Source organism: Podarcis raffonei, chromosome 16, assembly GCF_027172205.1.
Source record: "Podarcis raffonei isolate rPodRaf1 chromosome 16, rPodRaf1.pri, whole genome shotgun sequence".
NCBI lineage: Eukaryota > Metazoa > Chordata > Lepidosauria > Squamata > Lacertidae > Podarcis > Podarcis raffonei.
Window position 1 is genome coordinate 1,415,983 of NC_070617.1, and position 12,350 is coordinate 1,428,332.

At 41.2% G+C, this 12,350-nt stretch overlaps 2 protein-coding genes across 2 annotated transcripts; one reads left to right on the plus strand and one right to left on the minus strand.

Annotated features, from left to right (window-relative positions):
- The first annotated feature begins 521 nt into the window (after positions 1–521).
- Positions 522–6,117, plus strand: LOC128404249 (vomeronasal type-2 receptor 26-like). Its single transcript, XM_053369742.1, has 6 exons — positions 522–812; positions 1,109–1,984; positions 3,569–3,796; positions 4,057–4,183; positions 4,607–4,609; positions 5,216–6,117. The coding sequence occupies exons 1-6, from the start codon at positions 522–524 to the stop codon at positions 6,115–6,117; spliced, it is 2,427 nt and encodes an 808-aa protein (XP_053225717.1).
- A 2,190-nt stretch (positions 6,118–8,307) lies between these two features.
- On the minus strand, positions 8,308–9,841 carry LOC128404250 (vomeronasal type-2 receptor 26-like). The gene is made up of 2 exons (XM_053369743.1): positions 9,826–9,841; positions 8,308–8,891 (listed from the first exon to the last, which is right to left on the minus strand). The coding sequence occupies exons 1-2, from the start codon at positions 9,839–9,841 to the stop codon at positions 8,308–8,310; spliced, it is 600 nt and encodes a 199-aa protein (XP_053225718.1).
- Positions 9,842–12,350: the final 2,509 nt, after the last annotated feature.

The window sequence follows — 12,350 nt, forward strand, 5'->3', positions numbered from 1 at the left end:
TTATGCTGATTGGAATCTTGCATTATGCAACATGGTAATGTTCTCTGGAGTTTTTTATTGCTGTTGTATAGATTATTTAAGAAGCCGTGTAGTTGTTGTTGGGTCAGCTAGGGTATTTGAGTGTCTGCTAGTTTGTCTTGTATTTCTTGTGTTGGTATGGGTTTTTCATTTTTGTAGAAGTCTGTTAGGCGGTGTAAGTCTTTGGCTGGCCATGCTTTTGTTTGGAAGCTTTGGGCTACGTGGTGGAATAGTGGGTAATTTTTTAAAAAACAAAACACTTCAAGATCTTCAGAGGGTAAGTGTTCTATTAAAATAAATAATAAAGAAAGCAATCCAGTAAAAGTGAGCCAATGTGAATTTCATTTTCTGACCAACTAAAAGTATTTACCACTACCATCTTCTGGGAATTGTAGCTTTTCCTTTTCACTGGACAGCTTAATTATCTTAAAACCAGAGTGGAACCATATTTTAATGTGCTGTTGATTTTTCTCATAAGAAGAGCTTGTAAATCTGTTTCCAGGATGGTGCCAAAATTCTACCAGCACATCCTGGCCTTGGCATTTGCTGTGCATGAGATCAACGAGAATTCCAACATCTTGCCCAATGTCACTCTTGGGTTCCACATCTATGATAGCTACTATGATGCAAGGATGACCTACCGCACCACACTGGATCTTATTTTCAAATTCCATCAGTTTTTCCCCAACTACAAATGTGACACCCAGACACATCTAATGGGCATCATTGGTGGACTTAGATCTGATACATCCTCACAGATGGCAGATATTTTAGGACTTTACAAGATTCCACAGGTAGGATCAATGTGTTGCATTCATAGGGGATAATAAAATCTTCTTTCCCTGGAAGGGGTCTAAGGGCACACCCATACTTTTGTTTGTGCCTCGATTTCTTGGCAGAGGACTGTGACTTCCAGGAACAGATCCAATTAAATGATATCGTCCAGGTTTTAGATCTGGTGTTGGGATGGATATTGTCTTGCTTCTTTGGACCAATAGTTTGCTGTGGAAAAGAGGCAGAGGGAAAATACAACCTGGCTCATTCTTCAGGATGCTATCACAGTTAAAATCTGTTTCTTTCTTTGTTCTAGTTTTCATATGGCTCATTTCAACCAGCAATGAATGATCAAGTAGCTTTCCCTTCCTTTTACCGCATGGTCCCCAATGAAGCCCTCCAGTACCAAGGAATTGTTGAGCTACTAGTGCATTTTAGATGGAAATGGGTTGGGCTGATGACTTTTGATGATGCTGGTGGAGAACATTTCTTGCAGGTCATGGAAGCAATCTTTTCCAAGAATGGAATCTGTTCAGCCTTCACAAATAAAGTTCCAATTTATTTGAGAATATTAGAAATGGGTGAAATGAACAAATACATTATGAAGAGCGTGTCAGTTTTCAAGAACAGCAAAGCCAATGTGATTGTTCTATATGGAGAAACTGCAAATATTAGATGGTTGGCAGCCATTATCTTGGGGGTAAAGAAGTCTCTAGCAGCTGAGTACAATGAGACTGCATCTTTTGGGAAAGTATGGATTACAACAGCCCAGATTGATTTTGCACTCTTTATATTACAAAAAACCTGGGATATCCAAATGTTCCATGGTGCTATTTCCTTCACAATTCCTTCAAATGAGGTTCAAGGATTCCGAAAATATATTCAAACTTTAATACCTACTCAAGCCAAAGGAGATGGTTTTATCAAAGATTTCTGGGAACAAGCATTTGACTGCTTTGTTCCAAGTTCTGATGGCTTCACAGATATTGATGGAGCATGTAGTGGTGAGGAGAAGCTGGAGAGCCTTCCTGGGCAATTTTTTCAATTAAGCATGACAGGTCACAGCTACAGTATCTATAATGCTGTCTATGCTGTGGCACATGCTTTACGGATCATGCATTCATACAGATTAAATTACAGACGTATGGAAAATGGAGGTAAGCTGCATCCTTGGAAAGCGGAACCCTGGAAGGTAATGCCTCTGAAATCAATTTAGAACATGTGTCTAAACCCTTGGTCCCGCTCATCAATTTCAATCCTCACTAGACATATTTAGGGTAGGATATATAGAGTGAGAGTGGGGAGAGTGAGGTTTTGGGGGGTGGGTGATGGAAGATTTAGGCACTTTTGGTGAAGTGACATGGGTTCACATGTTGCACCTCACACTTGGTACCATAAGTGAGATGTTGTCCCTTACCATAACCCTTTAACTGAAAAATAGTTGCATACATAACTGTATGGTGGAACAGTGTGGTTTGAAATACAGAATAATAGAACACTTTTTATCATGAAAGTTATGTACAACATAGGCCCAAACTCCTGATCTCACTCACCTCCTCAACCTTCCTTCCTTCCTTCCTTCCTTCCTTCCTTCCTTCCTTCCTTCCTTCCTTCCTTCCACTAATGGCTTAAAGTCTCCATGGTTATAGCCTATTTGCTTATAAGTGCATCATTTTACTGGTAAAATGACACTAATTTATATATTGCCTTCCTTCCTTCCCATGTTTGCTACCTTAAGCTGGATGATGTGTCTTATTAGGATCCTTTAACTGGAAAAAAAAGTTCCACACATAAATTGGTTTCCCTCTCAAGCACATATGGCAATAAATCCCTTTTTAATTTCATTGAACTTTTTCAGAGTGAATATGCAAGGGTTTGTGTGGTAAACACATTAAAGATTTATTACATTTTCAAATACAACAACATACAAATAAGATGAACAATAAATTAAAAAGAGAACAAAGCCTGTGTGGAGAACATTACTGAAAATGGAATAAGAGAAACAGAAGGTTCACTACACTTTTGCAGACATTGTAGTAAAATAGATTCCATGAAAAGAGATTTTGAAATTAAGTGTCACTTATTGATAATGTAGCCTTGCAACATAGAGGCACGTGTCACCGAGGGACTATGCAGTGTTTTTTTAATTTATAAAGCATATAAATAGTGCCCATACAGCATCAAAAACCTGCTATGATGGGTTAATGTCCGACACCATTCATTCCTGGAAGGAACCCAATGTAGACTTCCAGTTTCAAGTTTGACTGCAGCCAGCAGCAGAGTTAGCAGCTCCTTCTAGACAAGGGTGAAATTTACATCACTTTTAACAGTCAAGTGCCGGGCTATAGACCGGCTTGTTATTGAAGAAATATTCATGAATATAGTCAATAAGTTGTTCATTTTTCACACTCCCACCACACATGAAGGAAAGTGTCCTTGTGACTGCAAGCTCTCCAGTACAGTGGCAGGGTGTCCCAGAGTAACATTTCTGAAAATAATCAACATCTTGGTATTTTCTTACGCCAGTGTGGTGTAGTGGTTAAGAGAGGTGGACTCGTAATCTGGGGAACAGGGTTCGCTTCCCCGCTCCTCCACATGAGCTAGTCACACTTCTTTGAAGTCTCTCAGCCCCACTCATCTCACAGAGTGTTTGTTGTGGGGGAGGAAGGGAAAGGAGAATGTTAGCCGCTTTGAGACTCCTTCGGGTAGTGATAAAGCGGGATATAAAATCCAAGCCCTTCTTCTTCTTCTCAGTTCTTTTTCTCTTCCCATCCAGAGTCATTCATTGTTTAAAGACATTCTATTCAACAACAGTGCTGGTGATGAAATTATGTTTAATGAAAACAGAGAAATAGTAGCTGGATTTGACATTACCAGCTTGGTCACTTTCCCAAATAACTCTTATGTCAAAGTCAAAGTGGGAAGGCTGGATCCTCAGACTCCCCCTGGTGAAGTGCTCACTATTAATGAAGACAGACTTGAATGGCACAGAGAATTGTTTCAGGTGTGGAAAATTCTCACTTTATGATAACTTTCATAGTAATTGGGTGGGGGAGGCGGCGTCAGATTTCCTCCTTCATTGTGGTGGAGTAGACCCACCCCCACCTAAAGACTTGGTACAGCATTCTTTACACTGAACTTGCCATTTGCGCAATCACAGATGTTAATATTTCATTTCATCAGCCCTTTGTTTATCGGATATTATTTGGAAAAGAAAGGAAACCCAAACAATTAATGCTCAATCGTTCCTTTGTTCAAGAATAGGTACCTCCATTCTCTTTATGTAATGATCAGTGCTATCCGGGGTACAGCAGGGAAAAAAAGGAGGGAAAGAAATTTTGTTGCTATGACTGTTCTCCATGTCCAGAAGATATGATTTCAAACCAGGAGGGTAGGAGAAATATTTATGAGAAATACGTTTGTCATGAAAAGTATGGATAGTAGTAGAACATATATATGTAAACAAGCACCATTTCTGATTTAGCTGCTGCCACTTGCAGAATATTCTCGTTAGTGGTTAGAGTAATAATGTCTAGTTTGGGAGGGAGTAAACAATAGCCTGGGGCATGCAAGAATATTGATTATTAATTAGAAATTGTCAACAAGATAGATTTTATTTGTTTCTCTGTACAATTCTTCCAATGGTTGCATAGCTGTAGAGTATTTATTTTTAACAATCCTTGACCCTGCTTTATGTTTTGTATTCAAATAATTTATTTTTTTTATTCCCACCTTCAAAAAATTGATAAAAAATTACACACACAAACCCCCAAAACTCAACAATAATAATATAACTATCTGCAAAGAAACCTAGCAGGTATCTTCCTGTTAGGTTCCAAATCTTCACACCATGCATAACCCAAACACTCTAGTGTCCACCTTCCCATGCCTTTTTTTCTTTGACGTTAGAAGCTGCAACTGTAACATTCCTCAAAAAGGAATTGTTCCAACCCTCTGATCATTTTACTTGCCCCTTTCACAAACTTTTCTAGCACCACATTAATATTCCAAGAGTGGTCACACTATAGATTTATATAATGACTAACTGGTTTCCCCCCAATAATTTCCCTAACACTCCCTAACACACAATTGCCACATACTAGGTGAGATTCTTCATCAAGCTATTCTCCACAATTTAAAGATCACACTACTAGTCAATAACCACCAGATCCGAATGAATTTTTGAATATGTGAAATTAGGATTTTTGCTGCAGTTTACATCTGCTAATGCTGAATTTCATTTGCCATTTTGATGTTCATTCACTCAATGGACTTATTTTCTCACTTAAGTGCTGGATAAAGGTCACTGCTGAATCCAGAAGATTTAAACACTGGATTTAGGTGGATTTTTAGAAAAGTGGCTCTTATAAGAGAGAACAATTATGAACATCTTTACAGTATGCATATTATATTTCTCTTACAGACCTGGATTACTGTACCAGATGCCCCGAAGATCACTTCCCTAATAAACGTAGAGATCACTGCATCCCCAAGATTCAAAGTTTTCTATCTTTTGAAGATACTTTGGGCATTATTTTGACTTCTCTGGCTCTTCTCTTTGCCCTGATCACAGCTCTGGTGCTTGCAGTCTTCATCAAGCAGCGGGACACTCCCATCGTCAAAGCCAACAATCGGAGCCTCACTTACCTTCTCCTTGCCTCTCTCCTCCTCTGCTTCCTCTGCGCTTTGCTATTCATCGGACAACCCAAGAAAATCACCTGCCTCCTCAGACAAACAGCTTTTGGCATCATCTTCTCGATTGCTGTCTCTTCCGTTTTGGCTAAGACAATTACAGTGGTTGTGGCTTTCATGGCCTCCAAGCCAGGGAACATTTTCCGGAAATGGGTGGGGAAAAGATTGGCACATTCTGTCGTATTGTGTTGCTCCCTCGTTCAAGTCGCCGTTTGTGCTCTTTGGCTGGGTTTTTCTCCCCCATTCCCAGATTTGGACAGTCACTCAGTGTATGGAGAAATCATAATTGAATGTAATGAAGGGTCAGTCACCATGTTCTACTGTGTCCTGGGTTATATGGGCTTTCTAGCCACTGTCAGCTTCACGGTGGCTTTCCTTGCTAGGAAGCTGCCAGACAGTTTCAATGAAGCCAAGTTCATCACCTTCAGCATGTTGGTCTTCTGCAGTGTGTGGCTCTCCTTTGTTCCAACTTACCTGAGCACCAAGGGGAAGTACATGGTGGCCGTGGAGGTCTTCTCCATCCTGTCATCTGGCTCAGGTTTACTGAGCTGTATCTTTGCTCCTAAATGCTACATTATTGTTTTTAGGCCTGATCTGAACAAAAAGGAGCAGCTAATAAGGAAGAAACATTAACGTTTCAAATATTCAGATCATTTCCTTCATTTCTATTTTTGTTTCCTCTAAAATATCAGATAAACTCATATGTGGCTTTATACAAAGCATGATTCTGTGCTATCCTGCTGAAACCTTTGATCTACTCTCCTCACATGCATCAAAGAAAGAAAGAGTTGAAATGGCGATTTAAAATGTTTACCATGCCACAAAATTTTCCTTACAGCAAAACACTTGTAGGGTGGAGTTTATTGTACCTTTATTGAGATTATCAAGTGGTGTACAATATATATATATAAAACCTATATCACTGGGGAAAATTTATAACTAATAACAAAACTGCATATAAAAACAGATCTGTAATTGTATCCTTTTTCATGTGATCTATGCTCAACACCTCATGACAGAGCTAGCTGGATACATTCTCACGTAATCATTAGACTTCCAGAGTTCAACTCTATGCTCAGTTTGTAGGGCATGAGACTTATAACCTCAGGGTCATGGGTTCAACCCCACTTTGGGCATAAGATTCCTGCATTGCAGTGGTTGGACTAGCTTATCACCATGGTCTTTTCGAACTCTGATTCTGTGGGAACAAGAATTCCTACAGATGAGACAGGCTTTCATCTTATGGATCAAGGAAACCCTGCACAAAATCACAGGGTTGTTGTTGTTGCTGCTGCTGCGTGTTCTTTACAAGATTTCAGTACATTCTCATACCCCCAAACACCCTAACAGAGACATATAGAAGAAGAGGAGGAGGAGGAGGAGGAGTTTGGATTTGATATCCTGCTTTATCACTACCCAAAGGAGTCTCAAAGCAGCTAACATTCTCCTTTCCCTTCCTCCCCCACAACAAACACTCTGTGAGGTGAGTGAGGCTGAGAGACTTCAGAGAAGTGTGACTGGCCCAAGGTCACCCAGCAGCTGCATGTGGAGGAGCGGGGAAGTGAACCCTGTTCACCAGATTACGAGTCCACCGCTCTTAACCACTACACCACACTGGCATGAGAAAATACCAAGACGCTGATTATTTTCAAAAACATTACTCTGTGACACCCCACCATTGTACTGGAGAGCTTGCAGTCACAAGGACACTTTCCTTCATGTGTGGTGGGAGTGTGAAAAATGAACAACTTATTGACTATATTCATGAATAGAGCATATAGACAATATAAGGACAGAAAAACCTTATAACTATTAAAATAGAGTGGTTTTTTTGCTGCTCATAGATCTCAATTGCTGTGCTACGGAGACATGACTGAAAGCTTAGTGTGATAGGAGCCCAAGTTTTTAAGACTGACACTGGTCTGGCCTAGGCTGAGTGTTGATGTAGAGATTAAAATAAAAGCCAACAGCAAAACAACAAGTATAGTTGACTAGGAAGTTGAAGTCCAGTTTTATCAGGGTATAATTTTACTCCTGAAGGATCACGTTGCTGTACAGATTGATACTCAGGTGACCTCCCAGGAATCAAAAGGTTTGTGTCTCTTTTGTGGGAAATATATACTTGTGTAGCAAGGCATCCCCCCCCCACTCTTCTGTCCTCCCCAATTCTAAGAATAAGAGACAGGACAACCAATATTTTTGTGAAATCAGACCGCAACTTTATTGACAACAGATGTAAGAGGTTTGCCCTAAGCAGGAAGGGCTGGAGAGACAGAAAGCTCCTGGGCTTATTCCAATCTCTCTCTCTTCCTTGCCTCCCTCCCCCTCAGTCACCTCGTCCACATCTTCTGCTCCCAGGCTTCCCCCTCCCTCTGGGGAACTTGAGACCTCTGGTTCGTCCCTGACACTCCATGCACACCATTCAGGTTCATGCTCCAGGTAAGTCGTTTTGGTGCTGCTAACGCAGTGGTTTGATTTCACCTCTGGATGCACTCCCTATTGTCTCTCAAACAGATGGATGCCAACCAACCTTTATCCCACCCTGTCATCAACGGATAAAAGGTGGACTAAGTCACCAAATTAAGTAAGAAAGAAAGAAAGAAAACTTAGCTCCCAGTGCAATTAAAATTAATCATGATTTTCAATGGAAATAACTGAATCAACAATAAAGTGCCATTTACTACAAGGGAATGCACCATTTCAACCTATGTTTAATAGGAAGTAAATTACTTTGAGTTCAACATAATTCCCCTACAGGTGAGATTAGGTTTACATTGAAAATAGACTTGAATCGTAAATTTGATTCAAAGAGCTGGCTTGAGACTATTTGGGCTTAAAATGCTTTACTTTTTTCCTCATAAGTTGTTCTTTGTTGTTCAGTTCTGGTCTCATCAAAATGATGTAACATTTTGGGGAAAAGATGCAACCCAGTAGCCCCAAGCTGGAGGCTAAGATAGAGAAGATCTCCACAGCCACCATGTACTTCCCCTTGGTGCTCAGGTAGGTTGGAATAAAAGACAACCAAACACTGCAGAAGACCATCATGCTGAAGGTGATGAACTTGGCTTCATTGAAGCTGTCAGGCAACTTCCTGGCTAGGAAGGCCACAGCAAAGCTGACAATGGCCAGGAAGCCCATAAAGCCCAGGACTGAGTAGAACATGATAGTGGAACCTTCATTACACTCCAGTATAATTTCTTTAGTCATGGAGTGCATGTCCATATCTGGGAATGGAGGAGAAGTTACCAGCCACACTGTGCAAATGGTGGCTTGAATAAAGGAGAAGCATAGAACAATGGAGCTGGCCAGATCTTTCCCCATCCATGTCCTCATATTGGATCCTGGCTTGGTGGCCATGAAAGCGAGAATCACAATGACAGTTTTGGCCAAGATGCAAGAAATTGACACTGAGAAGATGATGCCAAATGCAGCTTGTCTAAGGAGGCAGGTCAGCTTTCCAGGTTGGCCAATAAATAGCAAAGCACAAAGGAAAGAGAGAATGAGGGAGATGAGGAGAGTGTAGGTGAGGTTCCGGTTGTTGGCTTTGACGATGGGAGTGTTTCGGTGCTTAACAAAGATCCAAAGCACCCAAACTGTGGAGGAAGAAAAAGTGAGGGCAGAAATGGCAATGCTGTAGCCTAAAGATTCTTCATAGGACAAGAAAGTTATATATTTTGGAATGCAAAAAGTTTTGTTATTATTTGGATATTGATCTTCTTGACACTGAAAGCAGACGTCCATGTCTGAAAAAGAAAAGTAAAACAAAGCCAGTGAATGTTCTTCTGTCTCTTCAGGCCTAGCATACAAATGATGACATTTGTTTCATAATTAGAGTCGATTTCCTAACATGCAATGTCTCCTTACAGATGTAGTTATGGGCTTAAAATATGTAGGGGTCATGAATGCACTGGTCCCATCTCCCATATCCCTGTGCATGTTGACCATGCCCACTCACGGTTACATCATATATTGAAGCAGCAAAGGGGTATTCCAGGTGCATTTGACTCAATGTGCTTCAGTGGCATAGCAGGGGTTGCCAGCACCCAGGGCAGCATGGAGGGGGTGGGAGGGTGGGAGGGAAATGGAGTACACATGCACATTCAACTACCTTGGGCTTTTGAACACCTATAATGTGTATGTATACAGATAGACTGTAGATATAATTCCTAAACACAAAAAGGATCTCCCAAAAAATAATTAAACCACCAGGAAGACCCAAGTATGTAAAATGTATATTCTCCTTGCCGCAACAATATAGCATACATAAATAAATAACCAAAAATAAGTCCACTTCTACTTTAGACCTTATAAAGTCTGCATGCAGTTTAAAAAGATTCTTACCAGCACATCCAGACATTGTTATATGTAATCATCATTATATACTCTTTATAGTCACCAAACACACAGAGAGATGGCTGATATGAGCATTTTGGTCAACCTTACTATGCACACAAATAATTCCCAAATTATGGGTATCCATTTTTGTGTGTCATCCCTAGCCATTCTGAAACAACCATATTTTCTGTATTGCCTCTAATAATTTTCCCACTTTGAATGAATTTTTAGACCTGAGTGAAATGAATTTCTAATACAACTGTATGCCCAAATACTTGACATATTCCATAAAAAAACACCCATTTCTTACCTATCTGGTTCGACACCTTTCCTTCTGGACATGGAAGACAATCATAGCAACAAGGTGGCTTTCCCTCTTTCTTCTTTCTACCGTAACCCAAAGAGCATTTGTCATTGCATAGAGAAAGAGGTTGAGCCTGTTGGTAAATGAAAGAGGGGCTTGTTTTAACAGTTACGGGAAAATATTGTTCTGAAAGCTTTGCGATATTTTCTTAAGAAATGGGCGGCTGAAGAAGAAGGGCTTGCCATTTATTTGTGCCTACCAATGTATTTTGTGAAAAATTAGTCTAGTGGCTGCTGGCTGGACAGAGTTTCGAAAGCTACTGTGGTAAGTTTATCAATGAAATTCCTCAAATATCCCCTTTCCTAGATCCCGTAAGTCCCCAACATTTTCACAATTTGAGAATGCAGTCATACATCTTGTTTGAGGGGTGGGAGGAGTAGCACTAAGTGACGCAGCTAAATAAGCAAGTGGGTGATGAAAGGGGGGGGGGTTGCTTTTCCAGCTTCACTTTCAGAGCACTTGACATGCAGAATTTCGCAGCATCACTGGACTAGGCAATGAACTGTTTTTGCTTTGTTTTGAGAGGTTTTTTAAATGGAGAAATTAAGTGCATACATGTGGAAGTGTGTACAGGCCCTAGCCACTGGTGGACGAAGGTGGGGGCAGGCGGGGGGCGGCTGCCACGGGTTCCATCCAGGGGGCGACATCGCGGCTGCCCCGCTCCCCGGGATGCTCACTGCACAGCCCCCCTGATGCATGCTGTAGCATTCACACGCGCTATGCACTCCCCTCACCAGTCCTCCAGCTCCAGCAAGACCTGGTAGGGAGAGGGAGAGGGATGTGAAAGGCTTTGCGGAAAACGAGTCAAACAGTAGTATGCTTCCACCACCTCCTATTCAGGATCAGTCCCCCAAAAGGAATCCAGGAGGAGGATCACCTTTCAGTATTTACCGGACTGCCCCACTCTATGTCACTTTACCGTGACACAGCCAGAAATCCAACAGGTACTCTGGTAGGCATCTGAGTGGATTAGGCACTGGTTCAGCTTCCCCGGTAAAAGGCACAGAATACAAGAAAGCAAAAGCCCTTTTCCAAATTTATTAAAAAAGGATCATTTCAGAAAATAAAAGCATGCACATTTCTTACAGGTTTCAAACAGAAAATAAAAACATTATAGAATATCACTGACTAGGCACATACTCACAGCAGGAACAGAAACACAAAGCTTAGCAATTCAAAAGAGTGTCTGGGCTGGTCCCGCACTCCCAGGCCAGGCTGCTCTGCATAGCAAAGGCTTTGCATGACAAGATGGTAAGCCTGGCAAGATGGTCTGCGATTTGCAACTTTATTTCTTGAAGTTTTATCCCTTAGGATCCCACGGGGGTACACAACTTAGGAGCCAATCAGTTCTTTAGATTAATTAGCAATTCACCAATGGTTACATGGGGGAACAATAACTCAGGCTTGTTAGGAGACTCGACATCTGAAGTCTATTTATTCATAAGGACCTTGAGAATCAGTGTCCTCCTCTCATCCCCAGAGACACACCAGATTCCTTTTAGTTGTAAATTTACCCTGATATCCTTTTCATACTGAATCTACATCCGAGACCCCAGGTGTCAAAACTACAAATCAAATAGAAGCTCTCTCCCTGCAGATGAAGGAGATAACCCGGTTCACACTTCTAAAGACAGAAAGTCTGCAATTAAACCCAGATACACATTCCCAGCTTTCTACAGTTTTTTGGCTCTCCCATAATGCTCTTCTTCTGCATGAGCCAAAGTTTTATTCTACTAAGATTTCCCAATATCACTACGCGTGCCATGCCCCCTGGGACGCGTGTCAGCCATGCCCCTGGATGTACGTCCCTCCCAGTGTCGGAGCAGGTAGCGTCACCACTGGTCCTACCTGGTTGAATCTGTCAGGCCATATGATGATACCATCTGAAATGGCAAACACTTTGTCTGTGGGAGCATTAGGGTCTATCTTTCCCACCTTTACTCTAACGAAAGACTGGTTGGGGAAAGTAACCCAGTTGATAATATCAAGTCCACCTAACAATTCCCCATTTTGGTCAAAGGAAATTGTATCCCCGGCACTGTTGTTAAATGTAGCACTTCTCAGAAAGTGGACCATCTAAACAGAGGGGAGAAACGTATTTGCACCGTAAAAATGCCGATGATCAAATTAGAGGCAATATAGAAGAGTAAATAAAAGAGGTGCTGTC